The sequence below is a fragment of the Monodelphis domestica genome, chromosome X (genome assembly GCF_027887165.1).
Source record: "Monodelphis domestica isolate mMonDom1 chromosome X, mMonDom1.pri, whole genome shotgun sequence".
NCBI classification, from domain to species: Eukaryota; Metazoa; Chordata; class Mammalia; order Didelphimorphia; family Didelphidae; genus Monodelphis; species Monodelphis domestica.
Genome location: NC_077235.1, coordinates 62,261,646 through 62,289,640, shown reverse-complemented (window position 1 = coordinate 62,289,640; position 27,995 = coordinate 62,261,646). Strand labels below are relative to the sequence as shown.

General features: G+C 40.0%; 1 protein-coding gene and 1 non-coding gene across 8 annotated transcripts in view; one reads left to right on the top strand and one right to left on the bottom strand.

Annotated features, from left to right (window-relative positions):
* Nucleotides 1–27,995, bottom strand: part of LOC100019455 (A-kinase anchor protein 17B-like) — a 98,848-nt gene that overhangs the window by 19,561 nt on the left and 51,292 nt on the right. Inside the window, exon 1 of one of the 7 annotated variants that reach the window (XM_056809864.1) lies at nucleotides 139–27,985. The exons of the other annotated variants lie outside the window; for them this stretch is intronic. Coding sequence (XP_056665842.1) covers nucleotides 139–194 — 56 coding nt within the window. The 5' untranslated portion in view covers nucleotides 195–27,985. Of the gene's footprint in view, nucleotides 1–138; nucleotides 27,986–27,995 lie in introns of those variants that run through there. 7 annotated transcript variants of the gene reach the window in all.
* Nucleotides 16,867–16,969, top strand: LOC130456201 (U6 spliceosomal RNA). Its single transcript, XR_008914795.1, has one exon. It is a non-coding gene; the product is annotated as a U6 spliceosomal RNA (small nuclear RNA).

Sequence of the window (27,995 nt, the reverse complement as noted above, 5' to 3'; positions counted from 1 at the left end):
TTCCAGAAAGTTGACTTCTTTTTGACAATGTCTCCTTTAGTCTACATTTGTAATCATACATCTTTATCAGGTCTCCAAGACCAATGGAGATCATTCATTCCATTTCCTCTGAGTTTGTTTTTTATTGTTATCACTTACGTTATTGTGGTCATTGTGTAAATTCTTCTCTGGGTTCTGCATCCTTCACTCTGCATCACTTCATACAACTCTTCTCATGTTTCTCCAAGTTCTTCCTATTCGTTATTCTTTACAGTACTAACATGCCATTATATTCATGTATCACAATTTATTAAGCTACTACTCAAACAGACAGGCAGACATTCTGTTTCCAGTTTTTTGCTATCACAAAGAACACTGCTATGAAAATTTTAGTCTATATAGTCTACATTTTTTCCATCACTGTCCTCTTTGTGGGTATGCGCCCAGTAATGAGATTGCCAGGGCAAAGGATTTGAAACAGTTCAATGACTTTCCTCACATAATTCTAAAGTCATTTCCAGGACTCTTAGATCAAGTCAAAGCTCTGTTAACAGTGTGTTCGTGTGGGGTGCTGACTAGATTGAGAGCCAGGCCTAAATATGGGAGGTCCTGGGTTCAAATTTGGCCTCAGACACTTTCTAGCTGTGTGACCCTGGGCAAGTAACTTAACCCCCATTGCCTAACCTTTACCACTCTTCTGCCTTGAAATCAATATGCAATATTGATTCTAAGATGGAAGGTATGTGTTTAAAGTAATAAAAGTTTAAAAAACAAAGATCTACCAACATTGACTGTTTCTATCATTTTGATCATCTTTGCCAATTTAATTGGGTTGTAAAACTTCAGAGTTCTATTCATTTGTATTTATCCCCATTATTATTGATCAGAAGATGGTTTCTTCTTCTGAAAAAATTCCTTTCCTTGTGAAATAGCATTTTACTACTAATAATAATAACTAGTATTTATATATTTGCTTTAAGGTTTGTAAATTGCTTTACATATTAGAAATACAAAGGCTTAAACACTATCACAGGTAGCTTTTTCAAGCTCTCTGACTAAAAACTAAAGCATCTAGATTTTATTTTTTTTAGACAATTGTTTTCTCCTTGAAGTGATCTTGCCAGGACAATGGCAAAAAAATCCAAATACACAACATTAAAGAGAAGGCCCTGAAAACAAGTGACATGAACTGACTTCATAACAATTAAAGCAATCTAGATGTGGAATGAGCTGGCAAGGGAAATAAAGAGCTACTGATAAGACACAATCCTTGTCCTCACAAAGGGCATCTAAACAGGGAAATACATAGATAACTAAAATATGCATATTACGTGCTCAGTGCATTCAAAAGAAAAGTATAAAGAGGGAGAAAGGGAAGGACAGAAGAAGGTTAGAAAGCATCCCAGTAAAGGTGGGTTTTGATTTGGGCTTTTAAAGGAGAGGTAGGAATTCAACAAGTGAGAAAAGGAAAGAAAGGCATTTAAGGCACAGGGAACAGCATAAGCAATGACATGGAGTCAGGAAATGTGTTCAGTTCACCTGGAACATAATAAGTATATGAAAGAGAACACTAAGAATGCTGAAAGGAGAAGGTAAAGGGGGAAGGTAATAATAACAGATCACAAAGGCTGTAGGGTTGGCCTAAATTTTCAAGGAGGCAACAGGGAGAAGAGAAGTGATTGCATCTTGTCAGATTCAGGCAAACATTCACCGCAGCTAGTTCTGGCCATCTTTCTGCCACCCCATCTCTCTGAGAGTACCAGACAGAGCAGCACTACCATTCAGGAAAAGAGTACATTGATCAATTGCCCAATGATTTCCCTGCCTTCCCCTGACCCCCGTCACCACTCTCCTATATGGGCAGTTTTTCTGTATTAGAATGGAAGCTCTTTCATGGCAAGGCCTTACTTGCTTTGGGTATTTCTATTCCTAGCATCCAGCACCATGCTTGGCACACAGGAAAGCATGTCTAATAAATGTTCTTCATTCACTCACCTGATAAAGTCTCTCAGGATCCATGTGAACCACATGAAGAAACCTATACTTGGGTAGTCGAATGACTGACCTAAGCCCATTAGCTGATGACAAAGTATAAGAAGGACTTTAGGGCATGCTAGCTGTACTTGGTTCCATTTACTTCTATTGGCATTTGGATGGAAACATAAAAAGGCCTTCTTTTTTAAACTCTTACCCTCCATCTTAGAATCAATACTGCTTGTCAGTACCAAAGCAGAAGAATGGTAAGGACTAGGTGATCTGCGGTTAAGTGGCTTGCCCAAGGTCACACAGTTAAGTGTCTGAGGTCATATTTGAACCCAGGACTTCCTATCTCCAGGCCTGGTGCTCTATCCCCAATGCCACCTAGCAGCCCCCAAATATATGATATCTGAAGTATTTTTTTTGTCTTGGAATCAATACAAAGTATCAGTTCCAAGACAGAAGAGTAGTGAGAGTTAGACAACTGCAGTTAAGTGACTTGGTCAAAGTCACACAGCTAGGAAGTGTCTGAGGCCACATTTAAACCCAAAACCTCTCATCTCTAGGTCTGGCTCTCAATCCACTGAGCCACCTAGCTCTCCCTATAAAAAGCATTCTTAACAAAAATCTCAGAAGAAATTAAATTAATAGGACTAGCAAACATGGTTTTATAGAACACTGGGCCTAGAGGCAGGAATACCTGAGTTCAAATCTGTCCACAATACTAGCTGTGACATCTGGGCAAGTCATCCTACCTCTGTCTGCCCGAGTTTCCTCATTTGTAAAATGAGATGAACAAAGAAATGGTAAACTACTCCAGGTTCTCTGCTAAGAAAACCTCAAAGGGGGTCACGTAGTGTCAGAAACGACTGAAATAACTGAACAAGTCTACTACCTCTATTTACAGACAGCATGACTTTTTGCCTACAAAAATCCAAGACTATCAGCCTCAACATTAATGAAGGTAAATGACTTTAGTACAGGGTAGAAAGATACAAGATAAACCAATAGCAATTATCTCCAGATCCTTGTACTACCACCAAGAAGCAAGAGGAACCAATAGAAAGAGGACTATGCCATCTATTGCTAGGAAAACACGTCACATATTTGGTCATTAATTTATCAATATAAAGGTTACTCCAACACAGAAATCAAGGAAGAATTGAACAAATCCCCAGCTCACAGTTAGATCATAAAAATTTCAATGCTCACCAAAGCAACTTATCAATTTAATGCAATAACAATAAAAGTACTAATAGGTTATTTAATAGAATGAGTCATAACAAAACTCATATAGAAAATGTGATGGATAAGAATATCCAGAACTATGAAAAGGAAAACCATCAAAAGAGGGAGCCTACAACTGGAGTCCAAGGTTAGCATTTTAAGTCCCTGTTGAAAACACTAGAAAACTGAATGACTTTTCAATAAAAACTGTTGGGGAAAGTGGATGGTTAGCTATATGACAAAAACTGAATCCATACTTTTCATACTTCATACCCCATGCCGCAAATTCTTATATCCAAAGATAAAACAACAATTTTTTTCAAACTAGAAAACAGAATAAGATTTGTCTCACCTGTGAAAAGGAGGGATTCTTTTCTCTATATCAAATAGAAAAAAATTATTAATGACAATTTAATTATGAAAAGCTAAAAAAACTTGCCTTAAAAAAGCAGTCCATACAATTAAAAGGAAAGAAATATATTGGGAAAAGTAGCTACATTAAATATAGTAGAACAAGAGTTGATGTCCAGAAGCCAGAAGGTACTGTTAATACCCAGTTACCAAAAGAGAGGGAGTTAAAGGATTTTGGAAACAGTGCATAGAAACTGTTAATAGTCACTTATTCAATTCAAACATTTACTAAGTATATGCTATATGCTGGGAACCACACCAGGTACAGGAGACACAGAGGCAAAAACAAAAATCCCTGCCCAGCAATGCTCTCCAAGAGATTATTGGGGGGAAATAAGTCTGTATATAAGGAAAAATTTTAAATGCAAAGTAATACGGAGAGGGGAGGGACTCATAACTAAAAGTGAATAAGAAAGGTCTGAGGTAAGGCTTTATAGCAGAAATTCTTAACTTGGAGCCTTGAATTTCTTTTTAAAATACGTGGATAACTATATTTCAATACGACTTGAGTTCTTGGTAATCCTATAGATTTTACTTTATGTGTTTAAAACCACCATCCTGGGAAGGAGGTTATAAGCTTTACCCATTTGCCCAAAAGGTCTAGGACACAAAAACGTTTAAGAACTCCTGGTAGAGAACAAATTGTAAAATCAAGAGTAGGAGGGGTCTGAAAGATCATTCTACTTCTCTGGTTTTACAGAAGAAGAAATTGAGATCCAATTTTCTTTCAACAAGTAGAAGGCTGGACTAAATTGGAGGCTTTTTTGAGTCAGAGACTCTTTTGGTCTAGTGAAACCTATCAACTCCTTCTCAGAAGAATGTTTTTAAACAATAGAAAGAAATGCAAAACTTCATTTAGAAGTTAACAAAAATTTAAAAAAATTAAAATTAAAAATTAAAATGAATTATTTTTTCAACTAAGTTCACATACCCCCTAAAATCCATCCATAGACTCCTTGGGGGCTCTGTGGACCACAAGCTAAGAACCCCTGTATTAAATGATACTACAGCCCCTTCTGCCTTTAAGATGGGTATTAAATAAGATTTGGGAAAGTAAAAACCTGTTCTACTCGGGGCAGCTAGGTGGCTCAGTGAATAGAGAGCTAGGCCTGCAGACAGAAATCCTGGGTTCAAATTTGACCTCTGACATTTCCTAGCTGTGTGACCGTAAGCAAATCACTTAATCCCCAATGCCTAGCCCTTACCCCTCTTCTGCATTGGAACCAATACTTAGTATTGACTCTAAGGCAGAAGGTATGGGTTTTAAAAAAACCTACTCTACTTATAACAAAGTAAAAGCTAGCAATTTATCACCATTCAACAGGGCCAAGATCTGTAAAACTGAACCAATTCCCAGGGAATGATTTTGCAAAGCAATGTTCATTGTAATCCCCTAACTAAAGTCCTCTTTTGTTTTCCCCTGGAGATACAAAGGTTACCTTTGGATCCCCAAAGGCTCTCCATGTGAAGCCCAAAGTCTTCCATGGTGGAAAGGCTTGAAGTCCAGTGATGAGCTTGGATAAATTCAGAAAGGTTCATCACCTCACTGACAGCAGGGTTTGAGATTTGGGGCTATGGCAACACCTTAAGACCATCTACTAAGTCACAGAGGGTAGGTTATAATCAATATGGTCAAAGAAGTACCCCAGGTCCTTTAAATGCTCAAGCTCATTGCAAGAAGTTTCAGAAAACTCTGAAAATTACTATAATCCATTCATTATATCCATTTTAATAATGTTACTCTTCAAAAAGAACAAGTGATACATGTTACTATATGCTTGAATACCAATATCTTCTATAATACTGCTGATAAATGATCATTCCTCCTTTGCTTAAAGACCTCTGTTGAGGGGAAACTCACTCCCTTTCTTCAAGGCCACTCATTGTACTTTGAATAGCTCTAATTCAGGAGTTCTTAACGATTTTTGCCTCGGACCCTTTTGGCAGTGTATGGCAACCTATCCATCCCTTCTCAGAATCATGTTTTTAAATGCATAAGATGAAACAGTGTTACCAAGGAAACCAGTTCTACTGAAATATGAAAAAGGCAAATTCTCGGACCCCTTGGAATCAATTCACAAATCTCCTTTTGAGTTTCATGAATAACAATTCTATTCTTAATTAAGATGAGATGGTGAGTCAACATTAGCTTGAACATGCCAGTCTGAAATCTAGTCAAAGCTGACTTTGGACATGCTGCTGTGAGTGGCTGTTGAAGTCTATACAAGATGGTTATAAAACAAACCTTACTTGGAATGTAAACAAAAACTGGCAGGCTCCCTAAACACACTCCTTTGGCCTGGGCTCCAAAATGGGCCTTCAGAAACAACCAGATTCTTCAATAAAATTTTATTTAACAGAAATGCCTCTCTACTGAAAGGACTAGCAGTTTCTCCTTCTCCTAACAAATACACCACTGTAATGAAGATTTTGATGAAGGACTAATTGCCCTTTTCAATTCATTTTTATGATCATGAAACCAACCTTAAAAAAACCAAATCTTCTATGTTCTTTTGACCTCTGGTTTGAGTTTTGCAATCAAAAGTAACGCTGTTGAGATGATCTGTTTTCCATTTTATTTTTACAGGCAAATGAGAGCTCTTTTAACCTTGGGAAAAGTGGCATTAACATACTGTTTGGACAGTGCATTCCAGCAATAGTTTGTGAACATACTTTTATGCTGGAATTTTAAATCCTCTACACATTTCTTTTTATGGCAAGAAAATTGTGGACAAATCCTCAGAAACCACCTGGGCTGCTTTTCTTTAGTCACTTGGGCTTATCTATAAGGTAACAGTGGGATGCCCTCATGAAATGATGACCTGTTAATTTCACCTCTTGAGAGATAATGGCACCAATCTGACCAGTCAGTCCCCCCAAACTCGATTGCCAAGAAGAAGAAATGGGAGGCAGGAGGGGAGCACTGGATCTGAAGCAAAGAGTGAAGGTCAATAGAGCAGTATGCAATCCCCAGCCCTGGGCCTCAGCTTCCTCCTATGTAAAAAAAGGGGGCTTGATTCCCCAACTGATAAATGAGCAAGGGACATGAATAGACAATTTTCAGATAAAGAAATCAAAACTATTAATAAGCACATGAAAAAGTGCTCTAAATCTCTTATAATCAGAGAAATGCAAATCAAAACAACTCTGAAGTATCACCTCACACCTAGCAGATTGTTCAACATGACAGCAAAGGAAAGTAATGAATGCTGGAGGGGATGTGGCAAAGTAGGGACATTAATGCATTGCTGGTGGAGCTGTGAATTTATCCAACCATTCTGGAGGGCAATTTGGAACTACGCCCAAAGGGCACTGCTGGGTTTATACTCCAAAGAGATAATAAGGAAAAAGACATGTACAAGAATATTCATAGCTGTGCTCTTTGTGGTGGCAAAAAATTGGAAAATGAGGGGCTTCCCTTCGATTGGGGAATGGCTGAACAAATTGTGGCATCTGTTGGGGATGGAATACTATTGCACTCAAAGGAATAATAAAGTGGAGGAATTCCATGGGGACTGGAACAACCTCCAGGAAGTGATGCAGAGTGAGAGGAGCAGAACCAGGAGAACATTGTACACAGAGACTGATACACTGTGGTACAATCAAATGTAATGGACTTCTCTATTAGTGGCAATGCAGTGATCCAGGACAATTCAGAGGGATCTACGAGAAAGAACACTATCCATATTCAGAGGAAAAACCGTGGGAGAAGAAACACAGAAGAAAAACAATGGTTTGATCACATGGGTCAATGGGGATATGATTGGGGCTACAGACTCTAAATGATCACCCTAATGCACATATCTACAATATAGAAATAGGTTTTGATCAAGTACACATGTAAAACCCAGTGGAATTGCACGTCGGTTACAGGAGGGGAGAGAGGAAGGAGAGGGAAAGAACATGATTCTTGTAACCAAGGGAAAATATTCTAAATTGACTAATTAAGTAAACTTTTCAAAAATAAATAAATGAAGCAAGGGGCTTGGACTAGATGGTTCCTGAGGGCCCTCCCAGCTTGAGATCTCTGATACTAGAGAGACTCAGCATGATTTCTTTGCCTTTTCTTTTTGGCAGACCTTTAAAACATAAAGCTGCAGTCCCTAGGCAAATGACATTTAAGATGGTAATAATTAAACCTGACATTTCTGTAAGTCAGAGGGGCAGCCACATTTATTCAATATAAATCAACCTAGCCAATTGCCCCCTTGTTTATGGAGAGGAATTCCAACAGTTCTTGTGGAAAAAATCAATGAACAGGCATTTCTTAAGCCCCCTTCCATGTGCCAGGCACTGTGCTGGGTGCTAGAGTTACAAAGACCAAGATGAAGATGTATGTCTTTTGGATTTTCAACAAAGGTCCCGAGAACCAACAACATCCAGGGGACTGTGGGCACTTCCTTGTCAAACAAAATAAATTCAGTCATATGTTATGGAGTACAGTTTAAACCTCTCCAGTGAGATGTGAATAGCACTTGATGTTAAGACTTGATGTGGCCTGAATGGGGACACTGTGTTTTTCCCTTCAAAATCCTATAAATCATAATGATCATGGGATTGTAGAACCAGAATAGGAAGGCACCTCTGAGATCATCCAGTCTAACCCTCTTTTTTTGCAGAGATGGTGAAGGGACTTGCCCAAGGTCACACATAAAGCTAGAAAGGACCTAAGGAGCCACCTAATACAATACCTTCATTGTACAGAGAAGGAAACTGAGGCTCAGAGAGGGGGCTTGAGTGACTTGTCCAAGGTCTGACAGGAAGGCTCAGAAGAGAGATTTAAACTCAAGTTCTCTGGTTGCCCATGGGCTTTGGAAACTGGAAATTATCTAGGCACAGGAAAAAGGCTTCCTAGAAATTATTAACAACCATATGGCTATGCTGAACCTTGGACAGTGAGCTAGAAATATCACAATGATGCATTAATAGGTTTTGCCAGCCTTCAGTTTTGCAACTTGGTTTTTTCAAAGAAATCAACCTAAAGGATAATTTAGAAGAAAAAGCATTGGTTTGGGAGTTCAGTAACCTGAGTAAGAGACTTCATTCCAGTTGATCATACCTGAAGCTAAATCTTAGTGTCTGCTTCCCATGTGAAGCAAAGGAATAACATTCTATTGACCTCATCCATGAGAATGTAAGGAGATAGATGAGTAGGATGGAAAAGCACAATGAGAGTAGAGTCAAAAGGGTGGTGGTGGAGTGAAGTCAGAAGACTTAACTAACTCTGTTATCTTTCTATGTGACTTGGAGCAGTTTGAAACTTCTCTGGGTATGTTTCTTCATATATAAAATGAGTGGATCGGAGAGATGACCTTGAGGGTTCCTTCCAGCCCTGAGGGTATGTTCTGATGACACCCAAGGCCTCAGTGGGTTAGCTTGGAACCCCATAATTCAATCAATGAAACCCAAGCATATCTACATGCAATGGGGAGCAAAAGTGGTCAGACTTGATCAATGAGTAAGTATTGAAATATTGATTAGTTGCCAGGCACTGTGTTAGGTTCTAGGGATGGCAAGACCAAAGAAACCATCCCCACTCTCAAATGAAAAATGCATATCTGTAAGTCACTCAAAGGTACTCTTCTGGCTCCCAGGTCTTCACTTACCTTGAAGACCATCCCTGCTAGCCACATAGCTAAGCTCTCTCAGTCTGCTTCTTCATCTATAAAATAAGGACAGTAAAGACTGTCACCTCATTAAAAGGATCAAAAATGGTCTATGGAAAGTGCTTTGGAAACGATCAAGTATTACTGAGATTAATGTGAATGACAAGGCTGAATTCTGCATGTTGAGTTAAAATACAAAGCAGGCTTTGTGTCTGAGACTTGTCAGAGCAAGGCCACTGACAGGATGAGTTGTGTTTGGGTGGTCAGTGTGTTATTGCTAAGTATTCCACAACTGAAAATACACAGACTCTTCCTTCACTATTCAGCAAGGTCTCTCCCTCGGTTTGTGCCTACAGAGTCACTCTTCCACGGCCCCTGATTTAACCCGTGGGCAGGCCTTCTACATACTGTCTCTTTACTATCATGCCTACCAACAAAAGGGGAAAGAACTCACCATCTCTCTTGGCTTAATAACTAACCTACCATTTAGTGGGAGAAACTCACATATATAAGAATCATTGCCAACAAACTTCTTCTGAAATTAATTTGATTTTTGAAATCTGAGATGAGCTAGCATATTCCTACTAGTGAGTCGCCACCTACAGGGGAAACATGCATTAGTTAATAAGGCAGTGTTCCCACATCCTACCAGTATTTTATTTTTTTTTAAACCCTTACCTTCCGTCTTAGAATCAGTACTGGGCATTGGTTCTAAGGCAGAAGAGTGGTAAGGGTTAGGCAATGGGGGTTAAGTGACTTGCCCAGGGTCACACAGCTAGGAAGTGTCTGAGGCCAGATTTGAATCCAGGACCTCCCATCTCTGGGCCTAACTCTCAATCCGCTGAGCTGTCCCCCCACCAGTATTTTAGAACAGATTTCCTAGCCATCTCCATATCATGGTAACATTCTTGTCAACTTCCTGTATGCCTGGAGTAGAGGATTATGTGCCAGGCCCCGAATGATAATAAGAAGGGTGGGAGCACCTAGGTGGCACAGTTGCTACAGCACTGGGCTTGTAGTTGAGAGGACCTGGGTGCAAATGTAGCCTCAAATACTTCCTAGTTGTATGACCTGGGGAAATCACTTATCCCCCATTGCCTAGCCCTTGCCCTTCTATATTAGACTTGTTACTAACAGAGAAAGTAAGGGTTAAAAAAAGAAAGGGGCACTAAGCACCCTAATAGGGCAAGCATTTGGGAAAAGCTATCTCAAACAAGCAACAAAACCCAAAGTTGTACCAACTGTCACTCAAGAAAACCTTTTCTTTGCCATAATTTTGTCAAACACATCAGATCAACTGTGTGTGGTACAAAGTAAAGAACACCAGACAAAGGAGACACAGACCTTACTTCTGACTCTTCCACAAACTCTCTGTGTGACACTGTTCAAGGCCCTTAACATCTCTGAGCATCCACTTCTTCAACCACAATCAACCAACCAATCAGGAAACAATTATTTAACACTGAGCTAGGCACTGTGCTAGATTCTGAGAATATTCTGACAAAAATGAAATAGTCGCTGCCCACAGGGAGCTTACAAATCTCTCAGGTAAGACAATACATAGATATAATTTTTTTTACTGGAGCTATGATTCATTGATACTGGGAACACCCAGGGAGGAAACTCCTTCTACTAAGGCCAATCAGCACTTTCTCAGCACCTACCATATAAAAGGAATTCTGATCTGGTTTAAGGGTCAGCTTACACACTTACACACAAGTGTGTGTGTCTGTGTGTGTGTGTGTGTGTGTGTATCAGGTAATTTTGGCACTAGCAGCAAAGGGCTGGGACTGGGTAGAAATCAAGAAGGGGCATGTAGGAGGTGACTGAAAGAAGTTTGAGATTCTATGAGGTAGAGGTGAAGAGAGAGTACATTAGAAGCATGGGAGATAGTCTGTGCCTTTTAAGATAGGGAGACAGAAGTGTCATATGCAAATTAATTGTAATTGTAGCCTATTTGGCTAGATCACTGAATACATGAAGGGAAAGAATGTCTAATCAACCTGGAAAGGTAGGCTGTAATGAACTTTACATGCCAAATGGAAGAATTTGCATTTGACCTGAGATAAGAGAGAGCTGCTGAAGTTTACTGAGCAGGGGAGGTGACTTGGTGGGAATATTGCTTTGGCAGTATGGAAGATGACTTAGAAAAGGGAAAAGTGGAGTCCGGAACACCAATGACGAGGCTATTTCACTCTAGCTGAGAGACTCTGAGGACTTAAATGAGGGTAGTGGCTGTGTGGGGAGAGAAATGGGCCAGTTTGAGAGACATTTTGGACACTGACTCTCTAAGACACACACAATATTTGGGCTGAGGGACAGTAAGGATTTGAAGGGAACTCTGAAGTTGTAAAGCTGGCGAGAGTGCCTTGAACAGGGCACCAATCAAAGCAAGGGCATTCAGAAGAGTGGAGGGTTTGGAAAAAAAGATGATGAGCTTGGCTTTGGAGTTTATGGGTCTGAAATGCCTATAGGATAGTCAGATGCAAGTGGATACCAAACAGTTGGAGCTATAAGAACAGAGCTCGGTAGAGACTCCAGCACTGGCGTAATAGATCAGAAACTAATCTGTATAGGGATGTATGGATTACATTAAACTGAAAACAGCTATTAAATCTGTGGAAAGCATTTTAAAAATATATATTCCAAAGAGAAAAAGTGTAGAGAGGAGAGCCCAGGTCAGAGCTTAGGGGATTCCCATAGTTTAAGGGTAAAAAATGGATACTTATCTTCTATCAAAGGTGACTGAAGGGGCCAGGCCTAGAGACAGGAGGTCCTGGGTTCAAATCTGACCTCAGACACATCCTAACTGTGTGACCCTGGGAAAGTCATTTAACTCCCATTGCCTAGCCCTTACTACTCTTTTGCCTTAGAACCAATATACAGTATTGATTCTAAGACAGCAGGTAAGGGTTTAAAAAAAGGAGACTGAGAAGGCACAGACAATGGGTAGAGGGAGAAACAAGATAGAATTGCATTGTGAAAACCCAGAAAGGAAAGAATATCCAGAGGGGGAAAAGAGGAGCAACAGTGTCAAATAATGTGGAGAGGTCAAGAAGAATAAGAATTGACATAAGGCAGAGACACTAGGAGATCAAGGTAACTTTGGAAAGAGAAGTTTCAGTGAAGGGATGAGTTTGGAAGCCAGATTAAGGGGTTGAGAAGACAATGAGAGAGGCAATGAGTGTAGACAGCTTTCCTCTAAGAGTTTGGCTGTGAAGGAGGATTAACTGAGATTTTTTTAGGCTAGAAAAGATATGAGCATGTTTGTAGACAGCAGAGAAGGACCCAGTAAATAGGGAGTCTGGAGACTAGAGAAAGATAAGAGTGATGATTACTGGGACAATATAAGAGAGGACAAGGGATCCAGGGTACATGTACGGGAGCTGACATTGATAAGAAGGGCCATTTCCTTATCAGAGATTGAATGAAAGGAGAAGAGAGGGAGGTATGATGTCAAAGGATCTGATCTGAAGAGAGGGAGCTCAAAACAGCAGTTTCTGTTTTCACAGTAGAGTAAGAGGAGGGGTCCTCAACTCAGAAAATAATGGAAAGGGGAAAGAGGCATGAAGAGAGAAGGCAAGGTCTGGAACAGCCACTGTGGTGAGTGGGATAGAAAAGCAATCACAAAGTTGAAGGATTGCCTAGCTACAGTGAGGGCCAAGTCAAGATCCAATAACAAGAGGCAACTAGATGTCTCAGTGGATAGTACAACAGGCCTGGAGTTGGGAGGCCCTGGGTTCAAATATGGACTCAGACACTTCCAAGTTGTGTGACCCTGGGCAAGTCATTTAGCCTCCATTGCCTAGCCTGTACCCTTTCTGCTTCAGACTGGTAACTAAGACAGAAAGTAAGGGTCTTAATAATTAATCATAATAATTTACATTTAGGGGCAGGTAGTAGATAGAGTGCCAGGCCTAGAGTTAGAAGGATCTGGGATCAAATCTGGCCTCAGATACTTCCTAGCTATGTGACCCTGAGCAAATCATTTAATCCCCATTGTTTAGCCCTTGTACTCTTCTATCTTAGAATTGATACTGACAGAAGGTATGGATTTTAAAAAGAATAATTAAACAACAAAAATGTATAGCAGAACCAGTTGGCATGTTTGCATGATTTTCTCAAGCATTATTCAGCAGCACACAATAAGGAAAAGAAGTGGAAAGTGGAGATAAGGCAGGGCACAGTTGGCAAGGCATGAGTGATAACAAGACAATAGGTCAAAGGTTCAAGAGTAGAGAACAGTGCAATGTGGCACCAACTACCTCCAGGGTCAAGATTGGGAGGGAGGGAAAGTGAAGCCATAGAAAGTGTAAAGGCCTCAGGGGAGCCAGGAGAGGGGAAAGGAGTGTGTGGTTGTTGAAGTGGAACATTTGGTAAGCCGAAGGGAGTGCGTGACCCAGGCCAAGAGAAGAAGAGATCATAGAAGTTTAGGAGACAGGAGGAACTGGAATGCCAGGTGTTGGAAGGGACATCCGCCAACAACAGGTATGTTGAAGGCAACGACAGAAGACAAGGTAGAAAGAAGACTATAAGTAAAGTATAGAACTCATCAATATGACTTCCTTATTAGAAAAGGCCGTGGCAAAAGGCTCTAACAAACAGAGCCTCCACATCCCAGCGTTTATGTCTCAGCTAAGAACCAGGGTTGTGAATCAACAAAGAAGCTCAAAGCCCATGGGTTTTTCTAAGGGTCCACCACCATTATAAAGATTAGATTCATGAGGACTTTTTGAGAGGCAGTAATAATTAGTGAACTATTATGTGGCAGGCACTGTGCTGATTGCTTTTTACAACTTTTTTCTCATTTGATTCTCATAATATCCCTACAAGGAATACTTTATCCCTATTTTACAAATGGAAAGAGTGAAGAAAATAGAAATACAGTGACCTACCCAGGATCCCACAATGAGTAAGTTTTTGAGGCTGGATTTGAACTGAGGTCTTCCCAACTCCCAGCCCAGTGATCTATGCACTTTAGTGCCCCCACCTAAGAGACCTCTGGGGGACACAATCCTCCCTCCCAACCTGCCTATACACACAAAGCAAAAATATAACTGAAAAAGTATTGGATTTGGAGTCAGAGTACCTGACTTTGAAAGTCCCTTAACTTCTCAAGTCCCATCTAACCCTAAAGCTTTGGGTCTAGTAAATGAGTGAAGCCTTAGGCCTTCACAGATTGGCATATAATAGATATGTCTCTATACAGACATATTCATACATGCATCCTAAGATTTGAACTGTAACAAATATCTCAACACTGTCTAAGCAAGCCTACATAACTCTGTGTTTGAACAAGAACAGAGCCTGGTATCATCAGATTTGTTCACTTAAAACATAATATACAAAATTCTTCAAACCTCTATTTTAAAACATATAGCTCATGCCAAAATCAATCCAGTGGCTCTGGGAAAAAAAACAACACAAAAGATTAGAGGAACCCAAGCAAGAAAGCAGGGTGCCAGAAACCTATTAGATATCTAATAAAGTAACAGTATGTCAATCAAATGAAAAAGGTTTTATTCTGCTATGCTAAGTGGATAATGAGACTACAAAGACAATAATGAGTGAATCCTTACCCTCAAAGGGCTTACATTTGATGAGGGGGATATAATATATTCACAGACAATAATACTAAACATTTACATAGTGCTTACTCCAAGTCATATATCATACTAAGTGCTTTTTAATGAGTATTTCATTTGATCCTTAATGGAGGCAAACAGAAGGGAAGGGACGTAACCTGGGTCACAGAGCTAGGAAGTGTCTGAGGCTGGATTTTAACTTAGTTCTTCCTAACTCCAGGCCCAACACTTTATTCCCTACATCATCACCTAGCTTCTAAATAACTACATATGAGACACTTACCAAATAAATACACTAATTCTGTGAGGAGGGTGTGGACTGATAACTAGGGGAATCAGGAAAGGTCTTTTGAAGAATGAAGCACTTGAGATAAGCCTTGAAGGGAACCAGAAGTTCAAAAGGCAAAGGTGAGGAAATGTTCAAGGCATGAAGGACAGCTTGTATGAGGCATGGAGATAGAAGATAGAACATCTTGTTCAGAGAATAATGAGTGAGGCAGTTTGGCTGAACATGGTGTTTAGGAGAGGTTGGGAGGCAGAAACTTATAATGATTCCAGGAAGATAAATCACATCCAGATTGTGCAGGGTTTTTATGTACAGAAGAGCTTATGTTTCATTGTAAGCATTATGGGAAGTGACTGAACCTTCTCAAGCAGAGGAATGACAATGCCACACTCATATGTTAATGCCCAATTGGGTGGAGGGCAGACTGGAGAGGGGAGAGAATTGAGGGGGGGAGAAAAGTCACTCAAGGAGGAGGCTACTAGAAAAGTCCAAGCAAGAGGTAATGAGAGCCTGAACCGTAAGAGTTATTGAGTGTGACAAGAGAGAACCAATTTGAGAAGCTGAAGAAGGTAAGATCTAACAAATGATTAGACATGGGACCTCAAGGGTAAAGGAGAATGGAAAGTCCAAGGATGACTCCTAAACAGCAAACCTGAGTGCCACTTAATGGAAGAGTGGTACCCTCCACAGAGGGAAATCTGGAAGTGGGTGGGAAGGTAATGAGCCTGGTTTGAGGAATGTTGAATTTGAAATGCCTATGGGAACACCCTGATGAAAGGGTAAAGAAGGTAGTTGGAGATGTGGGACTGTAACTCTGGGCAAGTCACTTAACCCTCAGTTTGCTCATCTGAAAAATGAGGGGAATGAAATGGCAAACCACTCCAGTATCTTTGCCACAAAAACCTCAAGTGGGGTCACAACTGAAAAATGAATGGACAACAAAAAACATGTAGATTTGGTAGTTGTATAGAGAGAGGTGACGTTTAAATCTATGGGAACTGATGAGAGAGCTGAAAGAATATGCAAACTGTAGAGGAGAAGACCTAGGACAGAGACCTCAGGTCTCAGAGCCAGCAAGATATCAAAGAAGAAACTGCAGTTAATCAAGCAAGCATTTTAGAAACACCTAACTAGGTGTCAGGCACATTGCTGGGTGATGGTGCTACAAAGACCATAATGAAATAGTCCCTGCCCAGAAGAAACATACATTCTACTAGGGGAGCAGACATGGACACATAACGTCTTAATGTGTAAGGTGAGAAACACCAGTAGTTGAGAAGAGGAGAAAAACATTTCAGAAAGGCTCCATGAAAATGACAGTGTGTAAGCTAAGTTTGAAAGGAAAATAAGGATTCCAAGAGGTGGTGGTGAGGAAGGAGACTAAGAAAAAAAACAGGTAGAAAGAGAGCCATGACAGTAACATCATGAAAACCCACGTTGGGGTACAAGTTAGGTGAACCAGTAGATAGAGACAGGCCTAGAGTCAGAAAGGACCTGGGCATAAATCTGGTCTCAAATACTACCTAGCTGTGTAACCCTGAATAAGTTACTTAACCCCAGTTGTCTATCCCTTGACACTCTTCTGCCTTAGTGACACTAAGAGGGGCAGCTAGATGGCACAGTAGATAGAGAGTAAGATGTGCAGACAGGACAGCCTGGGTTCAAATCTGGATCCGGACACTTCCTAGCTGTGCGACCCTGGGCAAATCACTTAACCTTGATTACCTGGCCCTTGCCCTTCAGCCTTAGAGTTGTCCCTAGGATAGGAAATAAAGAGTTAAAAAAAACCTATTGTTTGCTTCAGCAGCACATATACTAAAATTGGAATGATACAGAGAAGATTGACATGGCCTCTGTGCAAGGATAACACACAAATTCATGAAGTGTTACATATTTTTATACATGTATAACACAGATCGAATCACCTGACCGCACAAGGAAGAGGAAGGGAAGGGAGGGAGGGAGATAAGTTTGATCACATAACTTAGGAAAACTTGTGTGGAAATTTGTTATTACATGTAATTGGTAAAAAAAACCAACAGCCTAGGAGCTAAGTGGCTCAAATATGAAGGCAAGATATCCTGGGTTCAAAACTGACCCCAGACATTTACTAGCTCTGACCTGGGGTAAGTTACTCAATCCTATTTGCCTAGCCCTTGCCCTTCTGTCTTAGAGCTTTATTAGGATAGAAAGTAAGTATTAAAAAAAAGAGAAGGGGAAGAGCCAACATGGCAGAAAAGATACACAGAGCCACCTAATCTCTACCAAATTATCCTCCAAAAAACTATGATTTAATACCTCAAAGTTAATTTTGGAGCAGCATAACCCACAAAAAGAGAAGGTAAAATAATTTTAGCCCAAAACAACTTAGGAGACTGACATGAAAGACCTAGTGCACCAAGAAATGGAGCACAAAGCAGCATGCCAAAGCAGGTCCCACCATGGCAATAGGCTTTGGGCACAACTGAATCAGCAGCAAAGGCTTTTGGAGCTCTCAGTTGGAGATGGTAAGAGGGATCAGACAACTACTTAGAAAGAGATTACAGAGTTCCCCTTGCTGTCTATGGATGCCTTGCTGCATTGCCTATACACAGATTGCAGTCTCAGGGTGAGGAGGATTACTAGCACACACCAAACAAAGGATCAGAGGACCCTAGTCATAGTTCCAAGCTGGAAAAGAATGCTTATGGTTACTCACAGACCAGAGCACAGGCCTGTAGAGTATTAAACATATCTTTCCTTATATCACACCACTGTGGAAAAACTGAGAGCAGAGGGATCCCCAGAGCTAGCTCTGAAGGCAGCTGTAGAAAGAACCTGAAGCTTGGAATACTGCTGCCTTTGCCACAAAAAAATAGCCCAACTTCCATAGTGTTTTAAATTAAAAGAAAAAACTGGAAAATGAGCAAACAACAACAAGAACAACAAAAGAAACTCAACATAGAAAGTTATTCTGGTGACAAGGAAGATCAAATCACAAACTCATAAGAAGACAACAAAGTTAATACTGCTGCATCCAAAGCCTCCAAGAAAACTAGGAATTGCTCTCAAGACCCAAAAAGAATTAATAGAGGAACTCAAAAACGATTTTTAAAAATCAAATAAGAAAGATAGAAGAAAAATTGGGAAAAGAAATGAGAGTGATACAAGCAAGTCATTAAAATAGAGTCAACAGCTTGGTAAAGGAAGCACAAAAAATACTGAAGAAATTAATACCTTAAAAAAACAAAATAGACCAGTTGGTAAAAGAGGCACAAAAATATAATGAAGAAAAGAACTACTTAACGAGCAGCATTGGCCATATGGAAAAAGATATACAAAAATGCACCAAAGAGAAAAACTTCGTAAAAGGCAAAATTGGCCATATGAAAAAAGAGGCACCCAAATTCACTGAGGAAAATAACTTTTTAAAAAGTAGAATTGAAGGGGGCATCTGGGTGGTTCAATGGATTGAAAGACAGGCCTAGGGACAGGAGGTCCTAGTTTCAAATCTGGTTTCAGACACATCCTAGCTGTGTGACCCTGGGCAAGTCATTTAACCCTCACTGCCTAGCCCTTACTGCTCTTCTGCCTTGGAACCAATATACAATATTGATTCTAAGACACAAGTTAAGGGTTTTTTTAAAAAATTGGTCAAATAGCTTACACATGCAAAAAACATGTCTTAAAAATTAGGAATAGACAAATGGAAGTTAATGACTCCATGAGGCATCAAGAAATAATCAAACCAAGCCAAAAAGAATGAAAAAATAGGGGGGGGATGAAATCCCTCAATGGAAAAACTGGCCTGAAAAATAAATCCAGGAGAGATAATCTAAGAATTATTGGACAACCTGAAAGCCATGATAAAGAAAAAGATTAGATATCATCTTTCAAGAACTTACCAAGGAAAACTGCTGATATTCTAGAACCAGATGACAAAAGAGAAATTGAAAGAATTCACTGATCACCTCCTGAGAGATAACTCTTAGAGATATTATAGCCAAATTCAAGAGCTCCCAGACCAAGGAGAAAATATCATAAGAAGCAAGAAAGAAATTATTCAAATATCATGGAACCACAGTCAGAATAACATAAGATTTAGCAGTTTCTACATTAAAGGATCAGAAATCGTGGAATATGATACTCCAAGAAGGCAAAAAAGCTAGAACTTCATCCAAGCATCACTTATGAAGCAAAACTGAGCCTAATCCTTTGGGAGGAAAAGTGAATATTCGATGAAATAGAGGGCGGCTTTCAAATATTTCTGATGAAAATATTAGAGCTGAATGGAAAATATGACTATCAAACACAAGACTCAAGAGAAATATAAAAAGGAAAGAGAAATCAAAAGATATTCAATAAGGTTAAGCTGTGTACACACCTATATGGAAAGATAATTCTTGTAACTCCTAAGAACTTTATCATTATTAGGGCAGTTAGAAGGAGCATGCACTTGCTGCCTCTGTCAGAAACAGCTGGCGAACCCACATTCACCATGCCGCCGCCACCTTTGAAGATGAGCGACGTCGACGTCTTGCCGCTGCGCGTGAATGCCGACACCAGGCCACAACCGCACCTCCCGTAACAACTGGCATCCCATGCCCCATGTGCCACAAACTTTGCGCCTCTGTCTTTGGACTTCAAAGCCACATGAGGGTACATCAATAGATGATAATGATGATAATGCACAAAGACAATTGTCATTCTCGGTCACCGAGAGACTACCACTACTAGAAGGAGTATGCATAGATAGAGGGCAAGGGTGTGAGTGGAATATGATGGGGTGGTATAAAATTAAATTAAAATTAAAGTTTAAGAAAGAGGAATGCATTGAGAGGAGGGGGAAAGGAAAAAAATAGAATGGGATAAATTACCTCACAACTGAGAAAAAGATGAGGAAGGTGGGAGGAAAACATATGAACCTTACTCTCATTAGAATTGGCTCAATGAGGGAAGACATACACAATCATACAAATGGGTTTAGAAATTTATCTTTCTCGATAAATTTCTAAGTAGGAAAAGTAGGAGGGGAAGGAGATAAGAAAAGAGGGGTAGGGTTGACAGAAAAGGGAGCAAATTGGGGGAGGTGGAAGTCAGAAACCAACCATGAGGAAATAGGATGGAGAATAATACATAATAATCATAATTGTGCAAAAAATTTTACAAGTCTCTAATAAAGGCCTCATTTCTCAAATAAATAGAGAAATAAGTTAAATGCATAAGACAAGTCATTCGCCAATGAATAAATCCAAAGATATGAAAAGGCAGTTTTCAGACAAAGTAATTAAAGCTTTTTATAATCATGCAAAAAAATTCTCTAAATCATTCAATTAGAGAAATACAAATTTTTAAAACTGAGGTACCACATCTATCAGATTTGCTTTTAGGACAGAAAAGGAAAATGACAAAATTTGGAGGGAATGTGGGGAAACTGAGGCATGAATTGGGGGAGATGTGAATTGATTCAATCATTCTGGAGAGCAATTTGGACCTATGCCCAAAGGGCTATAAAACAGTATGTAGTCTTTGAACATGAAACAGTATTACTAGGTTTGTATCCCAAAGAGATAAAAAATAAAGAGGAAAGGCCTATATGTATAAAAATATGTAAAGCAGCTCTTTTTGTAGGGGCAAAGAATTAGAAAGTGAGGGGAAACCTATCAAGTAAAAAATGGCTGAGTAAGTTATAATATATGATTGTAATGGAATACTATTGTGGTATAAGAAATGGCAAGCAGGAGGAACTCAGAAAAACCTGGAAAGACTTATATGAAATGAAGCAGAGTGAAATAAGCAGAACCAGGAGACCACTGTTACACAGTGACAGGTATACTGTATAATGAACATCTGTGAATAATATCTATTCTCACCAATAGAGTGATCCAAAAGAATCCCAAGGGACTCATGACAAAAAAAAAAGTCATCTACTTCCAGAGGAAAAAACTGACGGATTATAAATCCAGACCAAAGGAAACTTTTTTTGCTTTCTTAAATTTTCTTGTTCTGAGTTTCCTTCCACAAAAGGATTAATATAGGAAAATATTTTCACATGATTGCACATGTAAAATCTGTATGAAATTTCATATCATCTCAGTGAGGTGGGTGGGATATAAGTGTGGAAAGAGGGAGAGAATTTGAGACTGCAAATTCTTGGGTGAAAATGTTGGAAATTGTTCCTGTATGTAAATGGGGAAAGATTAAGTTAAATTAAAAACAATAAAAACAAAACCCAAGGAGGAACAGGAATCTAGGAGGTCACATGCTTCTCTGCCAAATGGTTACCTAAACTGCTTTAGGGGGAAATTAGGGGGCCCAGTGGCTAAAAGGCTAGACCTGGAGTCAGGAAGACATGAGTTCAAACCCAACTTTAGACATGGACTAGTTCTGTGACCCTGGGCAAGTCACTTCACCACTGTCTGCCTCAGTTTCCTCATCTATAAAAAATAGGGACAATAATAGCACCTACCTCAAAGAGTTATTGTGAGGATCAAATTAAAGTATTTGTAAAATGCCCAGTACGGTGTCTGGCACACAGCAGGCATTATATAAAAGCTAGTTGTTATTATCATCATTATTGTTGTTGTTGTTGTCTCTGGAAAGCAAATGTGGCCACTACTTTCTGGACCATTGGTTTCTTTCATCAACTTCACAAAGGAATTTCCCTAGGGCAACTAAGAGATCCAGTAAAGAGCTACTGAATTTGGAATCAGGAAGACTTGAATTTGAATCCTATCTCAAATACTAGCTATATGTACCTTGGCAAATCATTTAATCCATGCCAGCCTCAGTTTCTACAACTGTAAAAGTGGAGATAATAACACCTATTTCCCAGGATTGCTGTGAGGGTCAAATGAGTGAATATTTGTAAAGTTCTTTGCAAGCCTATAGTGCCATAGAAATGTTATCTATTGGGTTTTTTTTACAAGGACCATATCCTGGCATAAGGAATTTTAGAAGGGGCAAATACATATCAATAAAATCCTTATGAAGTTCAAGCTATCAAAAATCATATGAAAAATCACTAATAATTTTTAAAATGCAAACTAAAGCAACTTTGAGGTTCCAATTCACCCTGGCAAAGATGAGAAAAAAACAGACATGATAAATGTCGGAGGAGTTACGGGAAAAAAGAGTACATTTGTGTATTGTGGGTCAAAGGATAAGAACAAGAAGTTTTTAGAGGAAGAAATCTGAGCTAGTAACCATATGAAAAAATGCTCTAAATCACTAAAGTATTAGATTGGCTAACATGACAAGAGAGGAAAATGACAAAATTTTCCCTTTTGGAAAGGACTGTGGGAAGGCAGGTACACTTATGGCTAGTGGTGGAGCTTGGAACTGGGCCAGCCATTGAGGAAAGCAAATTGGAACTCTGCTCAGAGAGTGACCAAATTGTGCACATCCTTTGACCCAGCAATAGTACCACTAGATCTATACCCCCAAAGAAAATGAAGAATGAGAAGAAGGATCTGTATGTTTTTATGGAAGTCAAAAATTGCAACTCAAAAGGTTCTACTCTAGCCCCCTCTGCCACAGAGGGACCTCAGGGATCCTCTAGTTTAACCCCCTCATTTTGCAGAGGGGGAAACTGAGGAACAGGGAGAGGAAGATTGATGGTACCCTCCCTGGCTAAACAAATGTGGGATATCTGAATGTCATGGCGCTCTAAGAAACAACAAAACAGATAGCTTCAGAGGAAAGAGGGAATACCTCTATGGTCAAAATGAGCAGAAGTAGGAGAATAATTTATATGACAATAGGAGAAAAATAGAGGAAAGTGCCTTTGAAAGACTTTAGAACTGATCAGTGAAATGATAAAACATGAGTCTAAAAGACAGAAGATGAAACATACCACTCACCTCCTCACAGAAGTGATAAACTTCAAATGCAATAAAGAGACCTTCACTTTCAGACCTGATAAATGTGGGAATTTGCTTTGCCAGCCTATAGAGATATGTATTGAGAGATATGTTTTTGGTTTGGATTATTTTTCTTTTTTCCCTAATTACATGTGAAGATAATTTTTAGCAATAGTTTCCTAAAATTTTGAGTTCCAAAATTGTGATTTTTTTTGTTTGGGAGTCTTTTTAATTGGCTTAATCAGGGGTGAGGGGAATTTAAGGGATAAATGAATTTTTAAAAATACTACTACAAGAGGTAGCCATGTATAGCATTCAAATGAAAATTTTCCAAATTGCATCAGTTTTCAATTTTTCAAATCACTCTTCTTCTCATAGCCAATGAGTGCCACAGTCCTAGATCCCTCAGACAGCGGTTTTCCCCCTTTTTAGTGTCCTGGACTTCTCCAGCAGCCTATGGACCCCCTGCTCAGAATCAGTTCATAAATTCATAAGATAAAACACAGAGGATGGCAAAAGAAACTAATTATATAGAAATTGAGTTGGCCAAATAATTTTTGAAAACAAATTCATGGACCCTAAGTTAAGAATTCCCTGCCCCAGACTGTGAGCAAATAGCAAAAAGATGAAAGGGGACAGATTCTGCTCAGCCTGAATCTCCAGTGCTTACCAAATCTGCCACAGAAAGATGAATGTTAGGACCAGTTCTCACTTATGGTTGGAGAAATAGTAATGAACTCGGAGTCACGACCATGAGAGTGTAGAAAAGGCACCTGGGTTCATATCTCACCTATGCCATTTGACTAGCAAGTAAGTCCCTTCCTCTCCCTGGGCCTCAGTTTCCTCTTATGTAAAATGAGGGACTTGCACTAGATCAGCGGTTCTCAACCTCTCAATTTGTGGCAATGAGAATACATAATGCATATCAGGTATTTACATTCCGAATCAGAACTGTAGCAAAATTACAGTTTTGAAGTAGCCGCCAAAATAATTTTTTGGTTTGGGGTCACTGCAACATGAGGAACTGTATTGCCGGGTCACGGCATTAGAAAGGTCGAGAACCATTGCACTAGATGAACTTTAAGGTCCCTCCCAACTCTAAATCAAGGATCCTCTTTGTGAACTTGGATCAGGCCCTTCCTCACTATATGCCTCAGTTTCCCCCTCTGTAAAATGAGGGAATTAGACTAAATGGCCTCTGAGGTCCCTCCTAGTTATAGATCTGTGGCACAGGAGCCAGAAATCAAGAAGACTTGAGTTCAAATATGATCTCAGATGCTAACTGGCTATGAGACCCTGGGCTAGTCACTTAGCCTCTATCTGCTTCAGTTTCCCCATCTATAAAATAGGGATAATAATAGCACCTACCTCCCAGGGTTGTTGTGAGTTAATGATTAAGATATAAGATAATATAATAACAAATGAGATAATAATTGTAAAGCCCTCAGCACACTATTTGGCACATAGTTAAGTGCTATAAAAATGTTAGCTGTCATTATCATCATTATTAGCTTATGATCACAGATTGGATCCTAGTTTGGTTATTTACTATAAGACTGTGGACAAGTCTTTTTCCTCTCGACAAATCAATATTCCCAAATGCTAAAATAGGGATCATGATTCTAGCTCTCCCTACCTCCCACTGTTTTGGGGTGGGAGATCCTTTGTAAATCTAAAAGTCCTAGAGAACTTAATTTAGTATTCAGTCCATGAACAGCAGCCCCATTCATAAAATGATTCTCGCACCATCAGTGTGAATTAATAAGGTCATTAGCACCTCTCTCATCAATTATCTCTAGGCAAATGAGTCCCAGATCAATATACCCAGCGCTGACCTCTCTCTTGAACTCCACTCCCACATCACCAATTAGCTTTCAGATAGTTCCAATTTGATGTCCCCCTAGGCATCTCAGACTCCACATGTCCAAAACAGAATTCATTCTATTTCTCCCCCAAATCCTCCCTTCTTCCCAAATTCCCTACTGATGTCCAGGATATCATTGTCCTCCCAGGCCCCTAGTAGGTCTGTAACCTCATCCTCCATGACCCATCCAGTGGTAAGTCTAGTCAATTCTCCTTCAGTACCTCTCATATCCATCCCTTTTTCTCCACTCACACAGCCAACATCCAAGTTCAGACCCTCATTGCTGCTCACCTAGACTAACTACCTCAATAGACTCCCAAGAGGCCTCCTTACCTCAAGTCATTCTCCATTCAGCTGCCAGAGAGATTTTCTTAAAGCATAGGTCTTGCCCATATAGACACTGGTCTGGCCATCTCCCTATTCCAACTCCAGTGGTTTCCTGTTTAATCCTCCAGGATCAAACAGAAACTCTGTAGGGCATTTCATTATCATCACGACCTGGCCCCTTCCTGTCTTTCTGGCCTTAGCAAGCACTACTCCCCTCCATACACTCTCCAATGCAATCCTACAACATTCTTAGTATTCCTCACACATGACACTCCATCTGCTGGCCTGTGTCTTTGTACTGACTACCCTCCATGGCTGGAATATCCTCCCTCTTCACCTCCACCTCCTGGAATAGATTTCCCCTCAAGACTTGGCTTAAGTGCCAACTTCTCCAGGAAGCCTTTTTCTGGTTCCCCATCACCTGCTGCTAATGACATTCTTTCTGTGGTAGCCTAGGATCTGCTCTGGGGATATCAGGGATGCCTTGAAATGCACCTGGTGGTTCTCCCATTAGAATGTAAGTTCCTAGAGGTCAAGGAATATTTTCACTTTTTCTTTGTATCCCCAGGGCATGCCATGCCTGGTATAAAGTTGGTGTCGACCAAACACTTGCTGATTATTCTAGGAGAAACTGGCACTTGGGCATGATTCTTAGGGAACACGGGAAAGAGAAAGGGGGCCTATTAAATTCATGTCATTTGACTGCTTTCATCACACTGGGCTTCTAGCTTAAAAAACAAATAACCTTTCAGTGGCAGCTTATTTTCTACCATAACAAATCAAAACTCTTCTTTTAAGTTCCTCAATAATCTGTCCCCATCTCATTTTCCATTATTACCCAGCCCATGCCCTTTATTGTGACTTTAATGTCCTACAAACACACCCTTTCCTTCCCTGCCTTCAATATGGGACCCTTTGCCTTGCTGCCTGGGATGGTCTTCTTTCTGTCTATCCAAACCCTCCACATCCTTCAGATGCTCTGGCATCCTCGATGAGGTTAACCCAACTACTCCCTCCTTCCTGACCAACTACAATACCAGGCTGGGAAAACTAATAATACATTGTTAGCGGAGCTATGGATTGTTCTAATCATTCTGGAAAGCAATTTAGAATTATTCTTTAAAAAGTTATTCTTTTTGTTATTCTTTAAAAAGCCTAAAATGTCCATACCCAGAGAGGCCCTATACTGAAAGATCTCACAAGCACTCAGCTCTTCACCCCAGTACTTTCTGTGACAGCAAAGAACTAGAGACAAGGTAGGTGCTCATCAACACAGGAGTAGCTAAGCAAATTATGGTCCATGAATACAATGGAATACTGCTGTGCCAATAGAAATTATGAACATGAAGTTCTCGGAAAAGGCCTGGGAAGAGCCACATGTAGTTGGACAGCATGAAAGAGAACCAAGGAAACAATATACATGATGACAAAAATAGAAACAGAACAAAGAAACCCAAGTGAATGCCATGGAACTATAATCACCAGGTTTGGCACCAGAGAAGAGTTTGAGATGATGTATCTCTGTGTAGAGGTGGGGGACAACAATTATGGAATATCACCTATGGCGGCAAACTCTAACTGGTGGTTAGCTTTGCTAAATGCCTCCTTTCTTTCTAATCTTTGTTATAAGCGATGTCTCACTGAGTAGGGAGATATACTCAGAAATTAAGATGATAGAAAAACAAGTACACTTGTATACTGTGGAGCGGAGAGTTGAAAGGGGGGTTTTCAAAGGAAGAATAGGAAATCAAAAGATATCAGCAGAAAATAAGTTTAAAAAAAGGAATGCTATAGTGTATAATCTATACGTCTAAGAGTCTCTAAAATAACAAAAATTTTGTTAGTTAATTCCATCCATTTCCTGACCTCCCCAATGAGGTTCAAAGTTCCTTGAGGGGAGGGGGATCATGTACCTGCCCCAGAGCAGCTAACATAGGGCTAGGTGCATTGTAGGTGCTCCATACTCACCAATAAACTAACTGCTTTAGACTCAGTTTGAAAGCACTGCACTGGATTGTTTCCAAGCTAACACCAGTGGGATTCCCATCAAGCCAAGTGAGACCCTACACCAACACGTAGGAAAGGAAGAGACGGAGATCTGATAGGCAATCTGGCTTCATTTGAGCCCTTCTCCTCACCTCCCACATTCCCTTCCCCTTCCCCTTCCCCATAAGGTAAGGGCTAATAAAGGGAAGGTAACAGAAAGCATTTTCCCAAGGGAGCTTTGAGGTTTTTTTGTTTGCAGGTGATTTTTTGGTCCTTGTATACAGGAACAGATGGGGCTATACTATAGAAGCAATCCTTTGCTGTTGCAAAATGGTCCATAAGAAGTTAACAGATCATCATATGAGTCAGGACCCAGGCTGCTAGGACAAAAGGGGATGGGGCAGGAAGAGTAAGAGAGAGACCACAAAGAGATTTTTTTGTGTTGTTATATAAATGAATATTTTCAATGCTATTTTTTCCTCTATGGCAGATCAGGTGATGGACATTTGGTGTAGTCACACCATACCCATTCCAGCAAAACCTCAAAGCTTCAGAACGCACAGCAGACACGAGAAGCAATTTTTACATCTTGCCCAGAGTATACACATCTCACTTCTGTCTCTGATTAGAATGCAAGGTGTCCCTCCCTCCCCCCAATCATCTTTGTGTGGTCTCCAGCTGTTAAGAACTTAAAACTGCACTAAGACTTTGGGGACACATTGTGTAATGTCTCTCCTGGTTCCATTTCCTAAAAGCTATAGTATGCAACTTCACAAAGCAGCTCCACACAGTCTTTAAATCCAAGAATCTCTGGGATGGACTAAAGGTCTCCTTGTCCTTTGGTAGCACATGCCCTATGCTAAGCAAGAGCCTTAAATATACAAAATGCTTTGAAGAAGGTTACCC